At 41.6% G+C, this 25,774-nt stretch overlaps 1 protein-coding gene across 10 annotated transcripts in view; it reads left to right on the forward strand.

The window, feature by feature from the left end:
* Positions 1 to 25,774, forward strand: part of ICA1 (islet cell autoantigen 1) — a 140,823-nt gene that overhangs the window by 106,128 nt on the left and 8,921 nt on the right. For all 10 annotated transcript variants that reach the window (XM_077765336.1, XM_077765344.1, XM_077765341.1 and 7 more), the window contains 5 exons: positions 8,340 to 8,437; positions 10,700 to 10,752; positions 13,425 to 13,487; positions 13,599 to 13,631; positions 23,027 to 23,296. In XM_077765336.1, coding sequence (XP_077621462.1) covers positions 8,340 to 8,437; positions 10,700 to 10,752; positions 13,425 to 13,487; positions 13,599 to 13,631; positions 23,027 to 23,296 — 517 coding nt within the window. The remainder of the gene's footprint in view (positions 1 to 8,339; positions 8,438 to 10,699; positions 10,753 to 13,424; positions 13,488 to 13,598; positions 13,632 to 23,026; positions 23,297 to 25,774) is intronic.

The raw sequence follows: 25,774 nt of genomic DNA on the forward strand, positions 1-25,774 counted from the left end.
GGACGTCGTTTACTTACACATCACCGCACAGATCCAAAACAGTCTTCAGAGAAAGCAAAACAAAAGCAAAAAACAAAACAAACCTTCAGGAGTCATGTGACTTTTTCCTAGCAAATCTAAAACTCAGTGGTCTCTTCCTCCCAAGCTATCATATGAGTTGAGTCAGATGTCTTTACAGAGAAGTGGGCACTGGAGACCCTTTGGAGAAATAGACACAACCATTAGGAGCTAGTTGAGGGGAAGGCATGTCCTTCTGCATTTATATTTTAAAAGAGATCAGAGTGACTATATTTAAGGAAAATGGTCAGTAGTAAAACATATTCCTATCATGTTCCCCATTCTAGTGCTGTTGGCAGGAAAGCCAGATTTTTTTTTTTTTTTACTCTGGATACATGATAAAGTATGTAAGATCACGGGCTCTGTGCCACCCAGACCTGGCTTTAACTTGAGCTCTGTCACTTTCCAGCTGTTTTGTGGTGCTGGTGGCAGTGAGGTTGGCAGCCATAGTGGTGGCACCAGGAGTCCCATGGTGGGGGTAATGGGGATGGATTTATCAAGAATTCTCTCATGGATCCAGAAGACAGCCATTGGCAGTATCAGTACACAGGGGTCTATCGAGCTCGCCAAGTTCTGTAGCCTAGCTTAAGTTCTTTTCATACTGTTTTCACCCTAGATGATTAGTTTTGTAGTGAGTTGTGAAGGCAAGGTTATGAATGGTGGTGGGATAGGTCCCGCAGACCTCACCCAGGAGAACCCCTCCCTCCCTGACTCACACAGATGCTCTGGCAGTTATATTCCCAAACCTGTGCTTCAGGCCTGCAGGCCCTCGTCTGGGCTTACATAACTCCCGCAGGGATACAAGAGGGCAGGGCAGGCCTACATGCAAGGAAGGCAGGGAGGCTTCCCACCCTGCAACAGGGCTAATTCTAAAAAAATGCAATTTGGCTTTGCAACTGGCTTTTGCCTTGTGCCAGGATTTTAACTAAGGAAACCCAAATTTGAAAACCTAACTCTGGGCATGTTCAAAAATAACCATTGAAACAGATGTGCCAATGTTCTCTCTTTTCTCTCCTGGGGTCTAGGACTTAGCACTGTTATATGGAACATCATTCTGGAGACTGAAATGCTTTTAGCTTTCACAATTCAAAAAACATCCTTCTCTAAATTTTGTTTTTCTCAAAGTCGTATGCCTAACAGCCTTCTTCCACCCACCTCCACATTTCTCAGTTAATCACTTGAACATTTACCGACAAGCCACACAGCTCTGTAGTTACTTGCTTTGAAAATAAAGCCATAATAGTTTTTATGAAAATTGGGTAAATATCTCTGCAATGCTATTTTAGTTGCCAGTCTCAACATGGCAATTATTCATGGCGAGCATCCAGAATATCCTTGTAGACTTTCAAGTTTTCTCTCAGTGTCATTACTTTACACAGCCTTTAGCAGAGTGATTCCCCCCTGCCCCTCAAGCTGCTCCAGGCCATATTATTGCAAAATTGAGATGCATCCAAGTCCACAGGAGAGGAGGGGCTAGGGGGCTGACCATGGCCACCACTGAAGTCTGAGGTGGACAAGCCAACGGGTGGCTGATCATCAGTTCGTCTAGCCCTTGTGATGACTGGCATTTGTTCTTCCAGCAAGCTGGTAGCTCAGGCTCTCCTCATAACAGTAAGGTTCCTCCCCATCCCCCACTTCTTCTCATTCCATTACTTTTCTTTGAGGGGAAAGGAAAAATATTATCATTGTGTGGGCTGTTACTTAATGCCAGGAACTCTGCTAAACGTGAGGTAAAATAGTGTCTCAGAGAATTTGTCATGGTATGCATGACTCTAATGTGCTGAGGTTGGGTATTATAATTAATAATACTGCTAAGTTTGGCAGTGACATATAGAAAGGGCATATATTTTAGTTAATCCTCAAAATAACCTTGAGTAGTTGGGTCTACTTGTTTTTCTCCCCATGTTTCAAATGAGGAAACTGAAGTTCAGAAAGGTCTAGTCATCTGCCCAAGGCTACATGCTACATATGCAATAGCTCTGGAAATAGGGATGCTCATGCTTTTCCCACTCTGCCCTATGTCATTTCTTCCAGGTGGTACTTCCGGCCCTGAGGCAGGAGGGCAAGAGAAAGCAAGTGCCTCCTTTAAAAAGTTCAGTTGTAAACTTTCCATTAAAAGTAACACTATGAGATCCGCCTGGGTGGCTCAGTCTGTTAAGAGTCTGACTTCAGCTCAGGTCACTATCTCACGGTTCATGAGTTGGAGGCCCACATCGGGCTCTGTGCTGATAGCTCAGAGCCTGGAGCCTGCTTTGCATTCTGTGTCTCCTTCTCTGTCTGCCCCTCCCCAACTTGTGCTCTGTCTCTCAAAAATAAACAAACATTAAAAAAATGTTTTAAAGTAGCCCTTTGAAATGTTTGCACATAAGTGAAAAATATCATCTGTGTAAGTCAGTCCCTCAGATACCTAGGAATTTAGGACCCTCCTTTAGAGTTTGGAATGAAGTGTTCTTGATCTCCTTGGCACTGAATATGAAGGAGTCAGTAAATGTTCTTGACTTGGTTATTCGATACCATTTCTTGACTAGTTGTAGAATTTTGAAGACGAGGATTCAAATCTTTCTCCTACCTGTTAATGATTGAATGGTCTTAAGTAAGTTACTTCACCTGAGTCTCAGTTTCCACATCAGGAAACCAGTAATACAGTGGGTTTATCTGGGCTTTGTGAGAAGTGTAAAACATGGGCTGCAGTACCTAACATAACAGTACCTAATATAAGATGGGCATTTAAGACCATAATTCCTCTCAAACCTTTAACAATTGCTGATAAGACGGGCACCTGGGTGGCTCAGTTGGTTGAGTGTCTGACTCTTGATTTCGGCTCAGGTCAGGATCCCAGGATTATAGGTTCAAGCCCCACATGGAGCTCCACACTGAGCATGGAGCCTGCTTGAGAGTCTCGCTCTCTCTCTTCCTCAGCCCCTTTCCCCTACTCTCTTGAGAGAGAGAGAGAGAGAGGGAGAGAGAGAGAGAGAGAAACTATTTTAAAAAAGTTTAAAGAACACGTTTATATATCTTATTTATGATTGTTTATTTTCTCTAACTTTACTTTTTATTCTATGCTGTAATTCAGGAGTACCTTCTGACTCTAGATTAATAGTGTTCCTTGCATAGTATCTTTATAGATTTATAACTGCATGGGTGGGGAGGCCACGTGTGCTGAAATCCATGAATTGTGTGGTTCTACACATCATCATGGTCTCTGCTTTTTATTCCTCATGTGGTACCAATTATATAAACACAAACATACACACAACTGAGTTCACCATCTTCTAACCATGCCTCAACATTTTCAGCACTTTTATTTCCTTTTATAGACAATTATTTGGCACCTTCATATGCATACAGTATAATTAATGGGAAGTAGCCTGAGAAAATTAAATGTCATAATTAAAGATTAGAGAACATGTTACTCAATTGTCAAGGCTAAACTTATACTTAGGTCATTATATTAGGGTTGGCTGCTAGCCTTTTGTCTGTGAAATTTGTTTTGCTGAGTAGTTTTGCTTTCATTCAGATAAATGTTGCTGTTGCTTTTATTTTCCTAATACAGGAAGTAGTAACTCCCATTATTATATTAAGCTGTTTCCTTTCTAAGACACTTTTGCAAGCTCGGTCTGCGCATTTCCTCTGTCAAACTGATCTTATATATTGTGTGTGTGCTTCCTGAAACCATTTAAGCATTGATGGAAACTATTAGCATGTCAGTGCAGCCTTTAAACAGAGAAAAGTTACTAGTCTAAAAACACTCTTTCTTCTGTACAAAACCTTTCAGTGTTCTATGATGCTGTTTTGCTGCTAATATGAAGTGATCTTCACGAACAGTTTTAATGAAGGACCTAGTGGGTTTGGGGTTTAGAAACAGAATGCTTTGACGTTTCATTTCTGGACATGGATTTGAATGTGGCTTCCATCAGCTGCTGATTCAAAATAGTTCCATCTGATGGCTGCCTTGTCTCTGCAGTTAGCCAAGGCCTCTTGGCTGAGCAGGTGTTCATGTCACACAGAAAATGCTGTCACCTCTGACTTTTACAGATGCTACAAGGTTAAGAGTTTTCAGCTGAGTTGCAGACTTTAAAATACTATGAAGAATCCTGCCACCCTGGCCCCCACTTGGATCTTTTCATCAAACTTTGGTGAAAACAGTGGTTCGCCAAGTAGAATATCCTGTATCTGATGGTCACACCTAGGAACTAATGTTGAGAGAGGGATGGGGACATGATTTGTTCTCCGTGATGTTTCAAAGTTCCTCTGAGTTTCTTTCTTATTTTCGTTGTGTACCATCTTTTTAAGAAACAAGTTCCATATGGGTTGGTTTTTTTCCTTGCTGTAGAGAGGAGTGTTTAGCTCAGTTTAATCTAAAACTCTCTTGCTTCAAAAGATGCCCCTTGAAAACATCCTAAAATTGATTGTGGTGATGATTGCACAAGTCTGTGTCTATACTGAAAACCTTTAAATTGTACACTCTAGATGGGTGAATTCTATGGTACGTGAATTATACCTCAGTAAAGCTGATAGATTCCCCACACAAGATTCCCCTTAGTTCAAAATGCTAATACTTAATAAATAAGCCCAGGTGCTTGGTATTAATTTTGCTTGTGGTTTTATAAACCTTTTCCTATTATTCCCCTGAGTCTTTGAATTTCTTAGCTAAAGAGCTCTAATTTTTTCAGTTTAACCTTATGTACATTAATTTATCGACCAATAAGTACATATTTAGCACCTCTCTTGAGTGGCAACAGCCAAATCCTTATAGGGACAACGGTAATAGCAGGAAGAGAGGAGCAGTTGTAACAGGAATTATTAATAATAAAGTAGCAATTGGAACTCTAGCCATTCTGTTGGTGAAGCACAATAGTGACTTAACCGTGATTGTGGTGACAGGGAGCCAACAATTGAGTCCCTGCTAATGGCCCAACAGGGAAAGGGGTTGAAAAGAAGGAAGGAGTGGTTTACATTACAAAGGGATTGTCTGAGAGCTGCCTAAGTGTGGTTATGAGGGGAGGTTGGGCTGAGACAGAAGGGATGATAACCATGGAGCTGTCAAGGGCATCTCAGGGGCTTAGGCAAGCACTGTGGCAGCCAGACACAGCCAGCTGAGAGCAGACAAGTCCTGGCCCTGCCTAGTGCTGATTGAGAAAAAGGAAATGCAATGAGAAGATAATTGAGCAAACCAGGAGGCCTGGACAAGCCTTGCAGAATTGAAAAGTGTGTCTTGGGGCCATCAGAAGCTTAGGGGAAAATATTCCTGGCTTCATGTTGACCAAGATTGGACTACTCTTTGGGAAATAAAACTGCTGAAAGGGTGTGTGTGTGTGTGTGTGTGTGTGTGTGTGTGTGTGAATAAAATGCTGTGATTGGCAGATCTATTGAAAAGAGTAGGTCTTTGACATCTGTTGAACTCCTCCTTGTGATTGTATATTTCTGAAATACACACATGCACCCACGCATGTGCCCAGCTTTTACCAGTTGCTTTGGGGTATATGATTTAAAAAAGAAGAAGAAGAAGAAGACCTACCCTGCAGTCCGTATTCCAATTACCTTGTTTGTTCCAATAACGTCCTTTATAGCATTTCCCCCTCCAGCTGATAATCATGGATTCCATTTAGTTGTCATGCATTGGAGAAACATAAAGGTCAAAAGAAAATGATGAAACTAATGGGGCATAGTGTTAAATATTGATGAATGTGGGTAAAGGAATGTTCCCCCTGTGTGACCCCTCCTGACCTCTTTATCTTGATCTCATAAGACTTGTCCTCTTGCCCACTACATTACAATCCCAGTGGATTCTTTTTGTTCCTCCAACAAGCGAAGCTATTCCTACCTTTAGGCCTTTGCATCCAGGTCTCTACTTCTTGAATTGTGCAAGGATAGCTCCTCCATGTCATTTGACGCTCAGCTGAGATGTCACTTCCGCAAGAGGACATTTTTGCTAACTGAGGTAGTGAGCCAGTCACTTTCTGTCCCCTTCTTTAATGCCTTGCCTAGACCTATCACTAACTGGCAGTTCTGTCTCTCTTCTTCATCAGTGTATTCCCTGCACCCAAAACAGCACCTGGTCTTGGTAAACACTCTGAAACTGTTTGTTGACTGAGTATACTAATCTAAGAGTCCAGAAATAGTCGTTAAAAATGATGGCTATGCCTTAGGGATGTCCTTTATGGAAGAAGATGTTTAAGAACTCCAGTCATAAGACATACATTCAGTTAGAAAACCTTGGCCTTATGTTAGAAAAATGGTGAATGAATGTATATTTATATATAAACAAATACTGAATGTTTATGATCTATAAAATCTTTTATATTCTTTAATGAAGAACGTTTCTCATTGTGAAATATCTATACAGAGTATATTGTTTAAGAAGGCATCTACATACGTGATTCTGATTATAGAAGTAGTATGAACATGAAAAACCAGAAAGGAAATATATGAAAATAATAACTATTTGGGGAGGAGAATGGGATTATGAGTAATTTTTCTTTTTTTAATTTTCCAAGTATTCTACATGTGGTTCTATTATTTTTCTAACTTAAAAAAATATTTTTTAAGAGATAAAACATAATACAGAATAGATACAATCAAATATGAATAAGACTATAAGTGCACTTTGAAGATGGAAGAGCTTTCTTGAATTTGACATGCTTAGCGAATGAAACTTTAAGGAAAAAGCAGTAATTGATCTGGGCTTTGCAAAAACTGAAAGGACTCTTGACGGTAGACAAATGGGTAGAGAGAGCTTTTTTGGGTAAAGTAGCAGAATGAACAAAGATAGAAAGGGAGCAGTTAGTACCTAGGGGAGGCTGAGATGACAGGCCAAAGTGAATGGAAAGCTCCCATTTGGGAGCTAATGGGAAGCAGTGTGGGAGAGTAAGATAAAATCACATTTTAGAAGATCTTTAAGATCAGGCTGAGAGGTTTAGACTAGAAGTGGAAAGAAGTGGGGGAACCACTGTGGGTTCTTGAGAAAAACAGTAACCTGGGTATTTTAGGGAAAATCTCCCATACAGGGAGTGAGAGCACTGGCAGTTAGGAATGAAATGCCAGTGTTCACCTGGCACTCGCAGGAGGCACCACTGTCCATCCGAGCTGTGCTTCACAGAGACTACCTCCATACCATCTCCATCCAGCCTGCAGTCAGAGACCACGAATCCATCAGAGCTGGTGTAGGAAACGTGCTTGCCGTCCTCTGCGTGTGGGCCACACGAGAGAAGAGAGAAGAGGAAGGTGGAAAGGGGAAAGAGGAGGAGACAGGAAGCCCCAAAGAACAGGTTCTAAAAGTTCTAAGAATATAAGCAGGATAAGTATCTTGAGATGTGTTGTGCATATTTGTAGATTTGTGGTTTAATTAGGGCCACAAGTAGAGATCTTTTTGTGTAACTCATTATTCAGTTGTTATGGGAATGTTCTGCTTTTTCTGGTGTATAGTTTCTAGGCACTGGATTTTTTTTGAAAGTGTTTCCTTATATATTTAATGAGACTTGAGAACAGTAACTCCAAGAAGTAGTGTGCCATCAGAAGATCCCCACCCATCTTTAATCTACATAGATATGGATGCACTTGCTCTGTCCACTTGTGGAAGTTAACTTGTCAGAATATGTTAAGCCACTAATTTGGTTTTGTTTTTTCTTAAAAAAAGGTTTTGTTTTCTCTTATTTTTAAAAGCTGTTTTTAGGGGCGCCTGGGTGGCTCAGTCAGTTAAGCGGCTGACTTCAGCTCAAGTCATGATCTCACAGTTCATGGGTTCGAGCCCTGGAACCTGCTTCGGATTCTGTGTCTCCCTCTCTCTCTGACCCTCCTCTGCTCACTCTCTGTCTCTCTTCCTCTCTCAAAAAAACTAAATAAATAAACATTTAAAAAAAAATTTTAAAGCAGTTTTTAGATCACAAAATTGCAAACAAAATTAAAAATAAAATGAAATTGTCTCATCTTTGGGGGAGAAAAGCTTCTACTCTGTCAGTGTGTGGGCTGCTAGCAGAACATAATGTTTATCTCTGCTGCATGTTAAAGATGGAAAATAAAGTTAGCAATAGCCAAAAGGCCTTCTTTTGAATAACTTATCATGAAAGGGAAAGCATAAATCTAGTGGCAAAACAACTCTCCTTTATAGGCTAGTATATTGTGGATGGGTCTGAGAAAATATAAAATTTTATTTCTGTCTATTGGGTAGGTTTGGGGTAATCCTCCAAACCTTGAATTTAAGATTTGGTTTCTGGACCGGAGGCTGTTGAGTTTTTTATTGATCTTTCTCTTTTTTTTTTTCCCTTTTCATTACTGTGATCAAGAGCTTACAAGACCCTATGAAAAAGCTGATTGAGAAAGAAGAAAGGAAGAAGATCACCCAGCAGGAAAGTGCAGAGGCCACTGTGGAGGAGCCGAGTCAGTAAGTTATAGCTACTTCTCCTGGCAGATCTTTCTTCCGCAGGCAAGGGCAGTAGAGTCCTCACTGGCCAAGACTGCTGGGGTCTCCATCAGAGGGCATTTGCTTTACTTCCTCCCTTCCCTGAGTTGATATATTAGAATGAAGTCCAAACTCATCCTGCACATATTCCCACTAAACCAGGACTCTTCCCAATAAGAGACTCATTTCTGGGGTCTTAGAAGGAGCACAATGTGAGAATTTGACTGGGACAAGAAAAGGCACACATTTCCAGTGCTGTCTGGCTGTCTGGTGGTCTCAGCCTCTGCTTCCTGCTCTCTCAGGCTTCTAGACCCAATCTGGTCCTTTTGTTACCATCATTTACAAAATCCTGTCGCAGATAGGAAATCCTCTGACTTTTCTCTCATAGAAGGAAATAACCTATGAAATTGCCTCATAAGACATACAGTACTAAGGTGCTATCTATCCTACAAAAGCATTGGATTCTGACATTTTGTCTTCTACTGTTTAGAACTTCTGTTTTTCCCTCTGTGAAGCACAGAGCAGCTTTGAGTTCAGGAAGTGACTGCTTCATCTTCAGTTCCTGCCGCTTTGCAAAGAAGGCACCTGCAGTCATTTTACATACTGAGACAGACTTTTCCACATACATGGAGCATGATGCGTCCTAATCACATTCAGCAAGGAGGCTTCATTGTGAATCGATGTCCTTTCTTAATGAGGTGTCAGGGCATGCAGGGATAGGGTTAATCCTGAACTGGCTGACCTAGAAAAGTGAAGTAGATTACCTTACCTCCATTTGTGATTCTTTTTTCACACATACAAAAAAATTAGATGATAGTTGTGTGATAAAACTGCCTTATATTTTTACTGTGTTTCTTTTTTTTTTTAAAGAATTTTTTAAATGTTTTATTTCAGAGAGAGAGAGAGACAGCATGAACAGGGGAGGGTCAGAGAGAGAGGGAGATACCGAATCCGAAGACCAGCTCCAGGCTCTGAGCTGTCAGCACAGAGCCTGATGCAGGGCTAGAACCCACGAACCATGAGATCATGACCTGAGCTGAAGTTGGAAGCTTAACCAACTGAGCCACCCAGGCGCCCCTACTGTGTTTCTAAATAAAGTTTTAAATATATATTTTTCTCACACAGAGGTATTTGCTGCCAATATTAGCCTTTTTAGTTTTAAAGCAAATACTAGAAAGTTCCTATAGTGTAGAGCAGAGACAACTTTTCACTGTGGGAACAGCTGTAGAATATGATCTGAATCTAGTACAGATCTTATTGTAGGGGGAAGCAGTTTAACCTATTCCTGGTAATAATAGTAATGCTGAATACCCTTTAGCAAATACCTACTATGTACAAGTCACAGTGTCAGGTGCTTTATTTATGTTATCTCTACTCATTCTCATGCGAACCCTTGGCATAATCAATGCTGGCATTTCCCTGTTGAGTAAATGGTGGATGCAAGGCTCAGAAGAAGTTAAGGGACTGCCCACAGCCCATGGTGTAGTTAAGAGGCAATGCCTGGAATGTATTCTGATACCTTTTTTTCACCATATATGTTACCACAATCAAAATAAAGCATTAGCTTTTATTCAGAAAGGAACCACCCAAGATTGTCTTGATTCGTTTTTGTTAACTTCAGATTTTTCCATTATTTTAGTATTTCATTTTTCAAAGCTCAAAAAGTATAATCCAATAATTATAATCGTAGGTAAAGGTGCTTTAAAGGGAGGTTCAGAAGCACAAGCTGAGTGTCAAGGTGGTGCTATATGTCTGCTGTGATCTTACCGGTGTATGGTAAGAGTTGAGTAGGTGATGGTCTTCTGGAGAGTGATGGTGCTTCCATCCTTACATAATTTAAGGTAATCTCCTGCGGTGTCTTCTCCTCTAACACCTGGAATCAGAATAAACACCTACTTGGCTATCCGTTTATTAACTATTTTTTGAAGGTGATGAGTATGAAGTATCTCTCTTAGTTATATCTACCTAACTGCTCACCTAGATATTTACAGAATATATGACTTATGATGAAACCAGATTCAGCTATTAAGATGCTATGAACCAGCTGTAGGACAGGAAAAAAACAATGAATTTATGTCTTCTTAAAAAAATGAATAGCATCTAAATGACTACGCGTTCACCTTTCATGTGTGCATGCACATATCTGGGTGTTAAAAGTGCATTAATATTGTACAGAAAATCTGGGTGTATCATACATACAAAATTTTCAGAACTAGATTGCTAACTTTTTTTTTTAATTTCAAGGTTAATTTCATTAGAGGATGAAAATCAGCGCAAGGAATCCTCTAGTTTTAAGAGTAAGTTTTTATTTTTATTTAGAATTGCTTCTGAAATAGGACTGCTCAGCAACCAGTCATTTTCTTTTTTCGCAGATTCTTCCTTTCCTCTTTTCCAAATGAGAAAATTGTATTTTAATTTGCTTTTTATCATTTTAGTTTTAAATTTGCAAATATCAATGATGCCGACCATATAGCATAATTGAGAGAGGTTCTATGTTGTGAACCAGAAAATAGCATCATTAGGCACTTCGCAGCAGTCTGTCAGAGCAGCATCCAAAATTGAGAATTAACAGCTATTTCTCTGACAACAGATGATAACAATTCTGCTATTGCCATTACTCGTCCTAACTGCCATTTGGGCTGTAAAGATAATTTTAATAAGATTACATGATCAGGTTGGGTGAGTTGGTTTTCATTGTGTTGTGGGGTGGGTGTTGGCCTTTATTGGGAACAGATAGGGATAGCTCAGACATGGCTTTTCCAGGTGATTCCTGGATCTGCTCTGTCATGAGCAATCCCAGCTCCCTCGAGTATACCGACCCTCAAATGGTTGGAAAAGCGATCAGAGCATTGGTAGATGATGCAATGTGCTGTGAAAGGTTTGTCAGCTATTCCTGTCTCCTGCCATTACTGCCAGTTTTCACTGGTTCTTTTCATAAAGGAGTGGAGGGTCCAGTAAAATGTGGTGGGACTAAGGTGATGTAATGCTGAACTTTTCACTGGGACTCAAATCCTCTGAGATGCAGGGGAAAGCTTTACAGGTGATGTGGAGAGAACTAAACTTACCCTAACCCTGTGTTCAGCCTGACCCTCTTGGGGGGTATATCCACCTCTGCTCACTTCACCCTTTGCTATGGCAGCCCTTCCCGGAGATAGGAGGGGGCAGGTAGACCCTGGGACTTCTTTCTCTGCTTGTCCTTCACCCTCAACCTTCCTTCTGTCTTTCCTCCTACTTTTCCAACCGTTTGCTTCACCTACTTTATTCTCTTCCCACATTACTGGTTCATTTGCTTTTCTCACACCTGCCTTTCAGCACAAAACAAAACAAAACGCTCTCACCTTTATGCCTTTCTAACTTGGCTTCATGTCATCCTTTTGTGTGTTCACACCTCCACTTACATACTCGTTCATGTTTTCAACAGATATTTCTTATTGAGTGCTATCTGTGTGGCAGGCAGGCACGGCCCTCAGCTCTGGGCACACAGTAGTACACAGACAGATTCAGACCCTTCCCAGGATGGGGCTCATGGTCAACAGGGGAAGCAGGTGGTAATCTAACAATTGCACAGCAATTGGACAACTCCAGCTTTGGTAAGAACAGCAAGGATTCTGGGCATGTGTGATAGGGACAACTCACTTATTTGAGGGGATCACAAGAGCTAGTTGCAAAAGCTATCAGTGAAAGAAGCAGCCTGCACAAAGGCTGTGAGCCAGGGAGCACCAGGAGGTCAGAGGGACAATGTTCTAGAGCATGAAGGAGGGAGCAGGTGGCAGAAGACAGAGAGGCAGGCCAGCCCGAAGTTGTTGGCCGTGTAAGAGCTCTCTGACTGTATTGACCAACACCTCCAGCCCCAGTCTCCCTTGGGTGCCAACAGCATGAATTCTATTGTGGGAATCTAGGTAAACAAATAGAATCATTTTAGTTTTGAGGGAAAATGTAAACTCCAGTTCATTATAGTTTTATTCAAGTTACATATCGATACAACTGATATATTTATACAATATATGATAATATAGAGGATCAGATTTTCTCTTTGGGTAATGTGTTCACCTGTGGTATTTGCATAATATTTTGAGACTGCAAATGCTGATCTCCTTGTTTGATGTACACAAAGAGTGGAATCCACCATAATGAAGTGTCATCTTTTATTTTGTGACCTGCAAAAAGTCTAATATACACATGAGCAAACTAAGTTTTAAGCATGTTGTGTTGTACACACAGACACACACCTACACAGACACACACATACACACATTTTATTGTTTAGAGCAGTTTTTAGTTTACAGAAAATTGGGCAAAAGGTACAAAATTTCCATATACCCCCTGTTCCCACACATGTGCATTATCAGCATCCCTCACCAGGGTAATACATTTGTTATAATTGATGAACCAACACTGACACATCATTATCGCTCATAGTTTACATTAGGGTGCACTCTTCGTGTTATACATTTTATGGATTTTCACAAACGTATAATGACATATATTCTCCATTAGAGTATCATACAGAATAGTTTCACTGTCCTAAATCTTCCTTGTGGCTGCACCTTGTTCATCTCTCCCTTCCCCCAAACACTTTTTACGGTTTTCATGGTTTTGCCTTTTCCAGAATTCAGTATAGTTAAAATTATGTTGTATGTATGGAATTATGTTACAGACTGACTGCTTTCACTCAGTAATCTGCCCAGTGGTTAAGGTTCATAGCACCATCATTAATCAATTACTTAAGCCATGCGTTTGTCCATGAAAAAAGTGTGAAGTCAGTGTCATATGTTTGTTTTCCACCAAACAAAGCAAGATTCGAGGCTGTCAGCTCAGAATTCATTGAGAGCCAACAGCTTGAGCAAAATGTAATGGAGGACCCCTGCTTCTGCGTGAGGAGCTATGTGTTTACCTTACACTGAAATAGTATATGAAGACACACACCATTCGAATTGGTGGTAACCAAGTGCATATGTTCTATTTACAGCTGAAGATGGAAAAAGCGTTTTAACTGCCTTAGACAAAAGCTCTACACATAATGTATGCTCAGGTAATCTAGATTAAGGAAAATGACTTAATTTTAATCAATTTGACAAACTCCTTACAAAATGAAACTGACTCATAATTTTGTTTTCTTTCCCCTCCTCTAATGGACCTCTAGATGAACTATTAGGCATGAAACCCGAGGAAGGTGGTAAGGTTTATACATTTCTTTGGGATTATAATTTAATTTTTAATACTGTTTTTACATGCAGGAAAATGTAATGTTTATTTTTTGAATAACTTCGCATTCCCAAGCTAATTGTTTTTAGGTAACTGTCATTTGTCTTTATAAATGACTTTAAATATGCCCAAGCACAAATTAGTATATGTGGGATTTGTCATCCTTAGCTTAATTACGTAATGTTTAGACTACTAAAGCTAAAAGTTATTATGTCAAAGTTTGTATGCTATAGTACAAAAAACATGGCTTTCAGAATCAGACCTGGATTTGAGTATTAGTTCTACCACAAACTATCTGTAAGGCCTTAAGTAATTTGCTTCACACTTGAGCTCTTTCAGCCTCATTTGCTCCATTTGTAAAATGGAACCAAAAGCAACAGTCTTTCTAGGCTGTTGTTAAAATTGGAGATCATGTATATACAGAGTCTCTCATGGCCTCTGACACAGAGACACTCTTCAGATGGTAAGCAGTTGAGATAGTGGCTCTAGCGACATTGTCCTGGTGGTGTAGTGTGCTGCACCTCCAGTGAACCTTAGTTAAACACAGAGGAAGAGCTTGCCTGGCTAGGTCACCCATCCAAGTTCACCACCTAAAATAATTTACTAGATAACTCCCCAAGAGAGAATCCAGAAGCATGGATCTGGATGAGACAGGCATAGTCTTAAGTGACCCTAGGAAATTGAGTGTGTTCAACCTCATATAGCCTTTGTTTTCCGTACCACCAAGGGTTTGATTGTGATGATTTATCATGAGTCCAGTATATCCCTGAGATTCTGAGACAAATGCTAGAGCATCTTTTGTCCTGGGCTACTGATATATAGTCCACCCTGGTTTAACAAGTTTCTCCTAGAACTGGAAATGGGGCAAGCTCATCCTATGCACCCCATTTAATTAGGGCTGAAATTTTTCTCTATTCAGTCTAAGCTTTATTTGGGTTTAATCCCCAAAGTGTGAGAGGAAGAAAGTCTTGGGAACAGAAGGCATTGATTAAAGCTTTTTCAAAAATCGAAAGGCAGTAGAACTCTTACATTAAATTTGCAGGACTTAGGATTATAAACTTGGAAGAAACCTGCTTTCCTTACTAATTTCTGATTCCAGGCAACACACTTTGCAATATGTCATAAATGTCCATGTGTATTTTTATCAGAATGGTACTAATGTGTTAATATTAAAATCACCCCAGGTTATGAAAGTACAAAGCCAATAGTTAAAGCTCACTGCCATTATGGAGGCAGGGGGGGGGGCTCCATTTTCATAAAAACATTTCCCACGTGGCATAAGGTTAAATTACTTTTATGAAACACAGGACTTTTCTCACAACTTTTTTTGAAGGGAGAAATATTGCAGTCTTGCAAAGGTGAGATAAAGGCAATAATACAGCACACAGTAGGTACCCACCATGTAGTTTTACCAAATCTTAACATTTCACAAGTTATTTATACTTATATGTATCTTTCAATTTGTTTTGAAAGTGAGATTGTTATTTTTCCTGTTGCTAACCTCTTGTTTATGTAATTTGCTCTTTGCTTTTAGTATCTATTTAATTGCATTACTTTCATAAACGTAATTTTTGAATAGGTACATTCTCATCAGTACATGATAATGATAACAAAAATAAAGACTATGGAAAATTCTGACTCCCATTTCTGCTCCCTACTGTTGATTCCATATTCTCATCCCTGTTTCTTTACATACACACAAACAGACATAAGTCCATATTCGTATGTTTCCCCTCTTCTTACAAAAAAGGATTCTTGCTTTTGGATATTGACCTTTTCAACTTGGTAGTAATGATACAGTGAAAATTAACCCAGTGGCCATTCTCCATTTCTTCACAGAATTAAATCAGAAATGCTACTGCCTGAGATACATGCTTACTTTCATAAGCTTATTCTGAGTATTCAGATACACTGAATACACACAAGTGTATTCAGATACACTGAATACACACAAGTGTATTCAGATACACTGGAATAAGATTGTTGTCTTTCTCTTTATTTAAAACAACTTTTATACCTCATTGGTTTATAGTTAACAGTCTTTGTTTCATAGAATAGCAGCTCACACCCTTTTTGTGGAGCACTCATTCAATTCAAATGATAGGTGATTCTATTCTATCCCAAAATGTGTATTTGTTTTCAGGCAGAAAGTTGATTTACGGATTGTCTCAGTTAAATGCAATGTCACATTTAACTCTCCTTTCCCTTTATCACTGCCAGGCCATAAAGCCCTTCTCGAGGCGTAAGCCATGCGATATCACTATCTGACTCTTCCGCATTGGCAACCCCTAGGCCACCATCACCTTAAAGATTAACATGACCACAGGTCTAGAAATACTCTGTCAGTGCATAGAACTTGTGGTGATTGAAGAACGGAACACATGGTAATTAATTGACTTCAAAATGTGTGCCCTTCATAAAACTGCCAAAAGGCCCAGATCCTGAATTGAAACACTGATTATAATATGCAAGACATTAAGCAATCAAGAAATAAAAAGAGCTTAATCCAGGAATGGCTGCCTTTATAGGACTTGGGGGCTATAAGCTCTAGTGCCCTGCTGCTTGGGGGTCAGTTCGCTCCCAGTGATAATTCTGTCAGACAAGTAATGGCCAATGTGTGGTACAGCGTTATCAAAAAGCAGACCACTTATGACAGCAACAAGGAGACAGTTCTCAAGGAGCCGCTGCCCAGAAAATCACTCCGATTCAGTGTCATGATGAAATGTGTTTTCTCCAACTAAATAGATAATGGAAGTAAAAATACTTGGCCACTTTATACAAGTTTTTAAGTGAAAAAGAAACCAAGTGACATTTTGCAGTAACTTGAAAGTGGCTCTGAAATCACCTTGTGACCACATGTGACAATCCCAACCTCAATTCATGAGTTAGTTGTAACATGCAGAAGTGTTTGTATTCCTCAAAGTTGGGCTGAAAAAAAAAAAAAAAAAAAAAGACTATCAGATAACTGAATAGAAAGTGAGGGTATAAAGCAGAACAGAGTTAGATGAATTTAGCCCACCTATATCTCATTACTTGGATTTAGACAAGACTAAAATTTTAAAAAAAATTTAATTGTACACATTGCAACTAAAACATTGCAATTCTGCCATTTCCTTGGTTACTACTTTCAGACTTGTGACTCTAAATTCTGGCCAACCATCAAGAACCACAAAGAAGCTCATTTAGTAGTTCCCTTAGGTCCAGGTGCAGACATTTGGCCCTTAACAATAATACAGGCTTATGGCCCCACGCCTGGTTTCTCCCCAGGTGTTCAGGACCATCTCTTTCATTCTCCATATAGAGCTGACTAGGAACCTGATTGCTTCCTCACATGCAGTGTGGCAAAGACTAAGCTTGTTATCTTTTTTCATAAACTTTTTCTTCTCCCTGTTTCCCTCAGCATCCTAGGATGAAATGCTGGCATTCCTTTCATAAAATAATGATGCATTTTTAAAACCAAACACTCTACTGTTCTTACTTGATCACCATGTAGTCAGTAGTGTTCTGTATAGATTTCCTCCTGCCCCGGGTGTCAAGTTTTTCAGTTAAGATCACTTGCTTGTTAAGACTTAATATTAAAATGGAGGACCAGGGCTGGGGATCATCAAGAAGTACTTTTTTGAGTGCCTACTCAGGGTCTAACACGATTGGGGTTTTGTTTTTGTTTTTGTTTGGGATGTGTGTGTATTCCAGAAAGTGGGTAGAGATGGATTTTTCCCCATCTGTTATTATTATTATTAGCTATGTCTTTTTTCACCACAAGGGAGTTTTTAGAAGTAGTATTCTTGGATTCCAAAAAAGTACACTTTGTTACCAGAGTCTTTTATAAGGACAAATACTTTTCTCGTTAGACTTTTTGTACGGTGGTTTCCCACCCCACCTTTCTCCCCCCTCCCCCATACTCTCTGTCGGGTGATGTGAGCATTGTGTTGGTTGCTGGGGTTTTTCATGTGTATTGCAAGTGTGTGGCCTTTACATTAGTCATAATGCTGAGAGTGGGGACCAGGGAGAAAACAGAGAAACACAGTCTTCCTGTTTCACACACAGATGAAGGTAACTGATGTGACATTTATCTCTTTGTTTTCCTGTGCTCTCATTTTTAGTCTTTGTAGCTCCATTTCCATCTCTTGGGTTCCTAATTCCTGCTGAGGTCATGAAACTCAGTTTGATTTCAAAAATATAACCTGAGTGGGCTGTCACCAGTTTCTCCCATCTACTTTCTGTCACCCACCTTCCATCTGAACTTAAGAGAGCTTCCTCTGTATGTCAGTTTTCACTCTGAAAACTCGCTAGGTCAGAATCAGTTAGAGCTCACTGGCTCAGAATCAGTTTTCCTAGGGAATATTTTCCCAGGGGCATAGGAATTTTATTTTTGAACCCCTGGGCAGTACCAGGCAAACATGCTGTGTGGATCTGCCACTCTGCCCACAGCCAAGAGCTTTGCCTGGCTGCTGGTGGAGCCGTCTGACCTTAGAAACCCTCAAAACTTCACAAAAGCTTGAATATTCATTTATATATGACATTTTTAACAGCCTCTGAGGGGAGCATGGTGAGCTGCACTGAGAACACATCTTGACCTGTGCCCCAGACAGATAATCTGTAACTCATAAATTTTATGACCTTGGGCAGGTCATCTGACCCAGGTATCTTTTTCCTCATCTGTAAAGTGAGTTAAAGGGGGGATAATCTCCAAGGTTCCTTTCAATTCAGTATGATTCTTCTTCTCTAGTATCCCACTGGGAGAAAACAGGTTCCCAGACAGGAAGACAGGAAAGCATGTTTGAGAAATGACAAATGTGAGGGAGTTTTGCCAAAGCATAGGCTTCTCTGAAGGCAGTGCTCATGAGTTGCTAGAAGGGCTGCCTTAGAGCTGGACAGCAGAGGTCCTGAATACCACTGTAAGGAGTGTTCCTTTCCTCGGGAGTCAGAGGGAACCACTGAAGGTTTTCAAGTAAGAAAGTAAGAATCTCACAGCTGCACTGAGTACAGTGAGGAGGGTGCTTTTATGGAGTGCCAGCAGGCTTGCCAATGGTAAACCCCAAGGGACCCTCGAGTCAGGAGTTTGTCATCAGAGTTCAAAAAAACTTGGAATTGTAGATGGAGACTTGAGAATCTTCCCAGGTGAGACTGAAACCATGAGAATAGATAAGATATTCTGTAGATAATGTACGGAAGGCAGATATGGCTTAGGAGGAAACTTTAGGGCAACCAGAATAGGAAGAGTCAGCAGGGATAGTATTGTCGAAGAGATAGGAGGACATCCAAGAGAGCCACTTCATGGAAACCCCAGGAGATGACAGCCATTTCCAGAGTGACAACAGAACAAAGTCCCACAGAAGGTGAAGCCAGAGAAAAAGGTATTGGAATTGGCCATGAAGATCTCACTGGTAACCTTCAGGAGGGCCACGGCCATGTGGAGTGGGGGCAGGAACTTGACTACAGGTAGCTGAAACAAGAGCAGTGACAAAGTTGAGTGTGTGGCTGTAGAAGGGAGAAGAAACTAGAGCAGCAACGTTGAGGGTAGGACAGGGTGCCCAAGGAGACAGCAGTTACAAGATGGGCTATTGTGATGTGCACACATCTTCGGAGGTCAGGAGAGAAAGACTAGAGATGCTGGAGCTGAATCCTGGTGGGGGCAGAGCAGGCTCCCAGCAGGAGGGAAGGGTGTACAGAGGGCTGATGTTAAAAAGGAGAAGGGAGGGGCATCTGGGTGGCTTAGTTGCTTAAGTGTCCACTTGGGCTTAGGTCATGATCTCACCATCCGTGAGTCTGGGCCCCACATCAGGCTCTGTGCTTACAGCTCAAAGCCTGGAGCCTGCTTAGGATTCTGTGTCCCCCCCCCCCCNTAAAAAAGAAAAGGCAGAGGGAATTCATAAAGGATTATAGAGCTGAAGTCCTGGAGGTGAGAACTAGAGTTCATTGTGTCTACTGGCCTCTATTTTTGTAGTAACATCTGGGGGTGTGTTATCAGATGTGAGAGTGAACATGGAGACTCGGGAGCCTGCAAGAGCATGAAGGGGCTTAGAATGGAATCTGTGGGTTGGCACTTGAAAGCTCCAGAACTTTGGTTCAGCCTTGAAGACAAAAGCAGGATGGGGTGCCATGACCCAGGCATGATACTTGCTCAGCTACCTGGGTGAAGCCCTGACTCCGCCTCTACTGCCGTTACCAGGGTTTCTCTCAAAGAGCTTGTCATCTCTGTGTGTGTGTGTCCCCATTTTCTCACAGTTGAGCTGAATTATTTCCAAGGAAAATGATAGCTTGATTCTTAAGAGCCAACTGACTAGTGTTATTTTTCAAGTCTTGACATGTCTGGTTACAGACCTAAACCTGTCCTTTTCTACTTGTAATTAAGTTTTTCTTATGAGTTATGTATAGTAATTTCAAGCATCTTAATTATCAGGGCAATAATTGGGTTTCCCTGTTTTCTGGTTCAAGTCAGTGCCGGTTTCATTGCTTTTAGTGAAGTAATAAGTTCTCTTCGAGAAAATGTCCTCTGTGCAACCCACTTTAACTGTTAAATAACCAGGACACTAATAGACCAAATTCAATGTTAGATCTCCAACTAAATCTCTGTTCAGAACCAGCTCTAGACAAGATCATCCTTGCCATGGGTCCCTTTCTCATTATTGTCAGTATAGTTGAATTTGACAAGATATAATATTGGTCAGGAATCTTTTGGTTGGAAGTAATAGAAACCCTTCTCTAAGTAGTTTGGCTTTAAGAAAAGAACATATTGGGTATTGGTCCAAGTAACTGGGGACATACAGTGGTGGAATGGCTTCAAATGAGGCTGGATCCAGGGCTTAGACAGTGTTGTCAGGATTCTCTTTCCAACTCTTGATATTGTTTTGTTCTGTGTTTGGCCCTGTCATTCCTGGGAGCCTCAAAACTGCATCTTTATAAAGAACCTGAAATCAGAGAGACGCCCTCCTCCTTCCACCTTCCATATACCAAGCTCAGGGAAGCCTCTGGCATGTGCCCATCCCTGAGCCAGTCCCCATGACCTGAGAAATGAAGGACTCTGGCCACCCTAGATGAGAGGTGGTGAGGCACTTCATGTGGTATGTCACTAGGATCCTGTGGAGAAGGTGTTTCCAGAAAGGAAAAACCGAAGGGGAAGAGGGAAGGGATGCTAAGTTAACAAAACCCACAGAAGTCCACTCAAAGCTGTCACATACAACCTAAATAGTAAAAACAAAGATAAAGCTTTCCCAGTGTCTGGTTATTTTTTTTGGAAGGCTTAAAGTTTATTATTTATTGTTGCTAATGTTAGTTCTGGTCTTCCCTGGATTTGTATCTTGATGATGTCAAATCAAATGTCACTTCAAATCAATTGATGATGTCAATTCAAATCAAAGCGTAGTCAGCGTTTGGCTTAGCAGAGAGCTGTAAAGTGACTTCAGGAAGAATACACATAATTTCCAGTGCTCATCTAAAGTCATCCCTTCCCCTAGAGTCTACTCTTTGATTTGAATTGGTTCCAATAAAACAGGTTTGGTTCAGCAATCACCTGGGTTTCAGGCAGGCCAGAATAAACCATGAGAAAAGGTGTGGGTATTCCAGTCCCGACTGAAAGTAGAAAGTATGGACATTTGTGAGGTTAATATATGTAAAAAGAGTGACACCAAGTAAGATTGAGAGTGGAAAGGAGGGAGGATGCCTAGCCAACCGCATGGTAACGGACCCCGCCAAGCTTTCTGCCTGCATTCACAGATATGGGCTGGCCTACCCTACCCACCTGCCTTTCCACCCTGCACAGGTCAGAGTGGGTCCTGGCTGCCCACTCTCCTTCTGAAGAACTGTCTCATGAGCCTATTTACTAAAATGCCATTTCCTTTGTCTTCTCACCACCCACGTACAAGCTACATCTCAGTTTAAATTTCTGTGATAACGCAAACAATAAGAGTACTTAAATTAGACAGTTGCCCAATTAAAGCCATATTCTGCCGCTATTTTTAAACCACAGTGATAAGAGAGTGCCTGGACTCCTCCCTTCCTGGATTTATAGCCAGTCTGCTCAGCACATCAGAAGTCCTCTCAGTCAGAACACCTTTATATAAAGTGTGGTTGAAAATAGATCCAGTTAAGCTGACAGATAAGCTTTATCTATTTTTTAAAAAGCCTTCACTTGCTAATTGTCTCATATATTTGAGGGAAACCTGTTAATCTCAATATGACAGTATCAGAATTGCAGTATAGCTCAGAAAATACAAATCACGATTATTCCTTCTCTTCGAGACTTACAACAACATTTGCAATTCCCGTGTGGCAGTCAGGTACCACAACAAAGCCACAGTTAGTAAGACCAACAGTCTTTGGTGTTCAGAATATGTAGAAAACCCAGTGAAAGGTCTTGTTGTAGGATTTCTGGCTAGTGATGTCCCCATTCTACTTGTTTTCCCTGTTCAGTGTTTTGTCAGTGTTCATATTATAAGGATGGATTTCTTCTTTAAAGGCTTCCTTGTGGACACACAATGAGATTTAAAGATGTATTTCTTTTAGTCTTCCTGACAGTGCTTTGAGGTGGGCGTTATTAATATTATCATGTTACAGGTATAAAAACAAGAGGCCCGGAAGAGGTAAGGGGCTTGCTGTAGTCACACAGCAAGTAAAGAATGGCCTCAGGGCTTCTTCCCCTCTGGTCTGGTGCTCATTCCAATCCTCCCGGGGCTGTGTCTCTGGCCTTTTCTAGATGGTTCCATAATTTGCCCTGTTTTCCTGTCATTCTTTCACTGCTGGCCTCAGGCAAACCAGACCCACCTTTCCTCTGCTCTGGCAAGGCCTTGCAGTGGGTTGTGTTTAGTTGTAGCAAAGGAGAAAGGAAGCAAGGGCCCTTCCTTGGTCGTCGTTGGACTTCCTGACTTCTCTGCTCCTGCCCAGGGTGTGGCATGGGTCCTCTCCCCATCCTGGATGACAGAGCAGACTCCCGCAGGGTGTGTTGGCTGTGGATTTAGGGCTTGTTGTGTGAAAAGATTTGGGAAGCTGTACAAACAAGGAACGAAACCTCCCATATGCCTTCAATCCTGGCTTTGTTTCCTGTCTGAGAAATGTTTTGGTGGTAGATTTGCTTTTCTATTAAGAAAAGAACAAAACCCTAGAGTTTTGAGGGAAAGTATTTCAGTGCAATTCTAATGATGCCCAGAAACTGGACTTGCTTTGGAGGAAGGGGGATGAGGGACAGTGGGACTAGAGATTGAATTCTGAAACTTGAGAGGCTATAATGAGAATAATTTATGGTTTGATAAACTTTCTCTTAAATCTAGCCATCAGCCAGTCCGTTCCATCCCAGCCACCCCCTGCATTTGCTCCCAAGGGCTTGGGCCCTGGGTGATGATGTGTTTTGTGCTCTGTTACTTTGACCAGCTTGCCTGGGCCCAGTGGCAGGGACCCCAGAACCCGAAGGTGCTGACAAAGATGACCTGCTGCTGTTGAATGAGATCTTCAACGCTTCCTCCCTGGACGAGGGTGAGTTCAGCAAAGAGTGGGCTGCTGTGTTTGGAGACGGCCGGCTGAAGGAGCCAGTGCCCACTGTGGCCCCCGGAGAACCAGACCCCAGGCCCCAGGCAGGCTCAGGATTCCTTCCTTCACAGCTTTTAGACCAAAACATGAAAGACTTACAGGCCTCACTACAAGGTATGTACCATGGGGATTGAAACAGGTTTGTTGTTATTGCTGTTTGTTATTTTTAATCCAAAAGGCTCTTCCTACCTTCTTTGTCTTTTTTTATGTTTTCTGGTTTTTATTTTATATCCAGTGACTTTTTAGTTGAAGTCTCAGAGTCCTATTCCAGCTTTAAGATACGTTGCAGGGTTTTACATATTTTGCTTCTCATGATTTTCTCCTCATGTTCATGTTTCCTTTTAATAAAAGGTTAGAGAGGTGGCTCTCAATCTTAATGTCTTGTTCTAATTTTAGGCTTTTGCAGGGCATACCTTAGAGAATCAGATCATCTTCCCAGTCATGGCCTTGTTGGCTTTGGCCATTTCTGCCTGGCCAGCTCTCCACATTTCTATACACATGTCATCTTTCTAGGTGCCAGGTAACATCTCACTGGGCTTCTTAGCTCTTTGCACATTGAATTTTATCTTGCTTCTTGCTGTCTCTCCATCCTCACTTACCCCAACCCTGAGGATGCTGTCAGTTCAGCTGGTCCTGTCGTGCCTTAACCACGGGGCCCAGCAGCCCCATGCGCCTTGGCCGCAGCAGAAATACAGTTTCCTCACTGAGCATGTGTGGCTGGCAACATTGGTCAGGGCACAGGGCAGCATACGGGTTGAGAACTGCCAGCACGAGGAGCGCATTGATTCAGAGTGCAAACTAAACCTCGGATTGAAATTGAAATTTTAAAGTTTGAGTTTCTCAACAGACCTTGGGAAGGAGACTGTTTTCTAGTATTTCGACACCATTTTCCTCCTTTCATGTCACTTTAATTGTAAGACAGGAATCATTATTAAATTCTCAAATTGTTTTGGTTTTTCCGTGAATTTAGGCTATCTCCTTAATAAGTGTTTATCTGGCACTTAGAGCTGAGAACAAACAGCAGCACTGGAATGATTAAGTAATTATGAGCTATTAAAAAAAACCTCAGGTCTTTGGAGATGAGATCATGGACACAGCAAGACTTGGTGGGCAAGATGTAAAAGAGATGTCCCCTCCTTTTTTAATGAAATACATGATTCCTTTTATCTTCTTTTGTGAGTCCCATTTTGTAGCCATGTCACTTATTTTCAGTAACAGAGTTAGAGATAGGAGGGATACATGGAATCCAAAAATACTTCACCCTGAGTTTCACCTCTGGGTTTCGCCATCTCTTTCATTGGCGCCCCAGATGAGCACCAGTGACTTGAGTTTCACCCCCACCCACCTGCGGGGGAGGTGCCAACAAGTCGTGGGAGAGCTGGAAGCCCGGAGCGAGGATCTTCTGCTCAGATCTTGGGGCTGCTGGAGACTCTCCAGCTGTGCTGCAGGATGAACCCCACTGGGGCCCCGAGCTGTGGAGACATTAGGGCCCCTGCTGCCCGCAGCAATGGTATTGGCAGTGCTCTCACTTAGTTGGGGCAGCTGAGTGTCATTCACTTGTAAGTGGCCTCCACTGACAGCAGAGAAGTCAGAGCTTCATGCCCTGTTCCTGAGCAGGCAGGGTGAGAAGATCTCACCTCAGGGGCCACAGCCCTGGAACTATGTCTGAGAGCTAGGAGCAGAGCAGTGGCCATGGACTTTGCACTTTAGCCTTATCCCAAGTCAAAGAAACAGCACAAGAGCACACTTGGGTCTAATGAGGGAGGTATTCTGAGGTGCCTGGGTGTCTGACTCTTGGTTTCAGCTCAGGTCATGATCTCACAGTTTCATGGGATCAAGCCCTGATTTGGCTCTGCCCTGGCAATGTGAAGCCTACTTGGAATTTTCTCTCTCTCTGCTCTCTGCCCCTCCTCCAGTCATACTGTCTCTGTTTCTCTCAAAAAAAAAAAAAAAAAAGGGGGTGGGGTGGGGGGAGGTGTTCTGACAGTGAGAAATGCAAGCTCATTGTTGAAAGAGGCATTCTTGTACTGGTAGAGAGGTGCTACCAAGGCAGGCCATTTATTTCTCAAGCAAGCAAAATCTAACTTGATATTGCCACCCTACTTACTAGCTTCTTAGCAAGTTTCTCCTTCAACTTAGAAGGAGACTGGGTCCTTCTAGGTGCCAGGCGCTGGGGAGTCATCTGAGAACATAACAGACAAGGCTTCTGCCTTCCTGGAACTTACATTCTAATGAAGAAAAGATAATGAACAATAAGCATAATAAAGAAAAATCACATAGTGGGTTAGAAAGTGATTGGGATGATGAAGAAAAGGAAAGGTAGAACCAGGGGATAGACAGTGTTAGGTGGAGAGCAGTGTAGGTCAGGCTGTAGAACTAAATAGGATTCGCATTAAGATGAGATCTGAGCAGACTTGTAGGAGATGAGAGAATCAGCCATGTGGAGATACAGACTGAGGGAACCCGTGTGCCATTGCCCAGGGAAGGACACCCCTGGCATGGCCAAGGGTCTGCAGGAAGAGCACTGTGGTCCAAGTGAGATGAGGAGGCAGAAGCTAGGCCACACAGGGCCCCACGCCTTTGGAGGAACCT

Source organism: Crocuta crocuta, unplaced genomic scaffold, assembly GCF_008692635.1.
Source record: "Crocuta crocuta isolate KB4526 unplaced genomic scaffold, BGI_CrCroc_1.0 scaffold14, whole genome shotgun sequence".
NCBI classification, from domain to species: domain Eukaryota; kingdom Metazoa; phylum Chordata; class Mammalia; order Carnivora; family Hyaenidae; genus Crocuta; species Crocuta crocuta.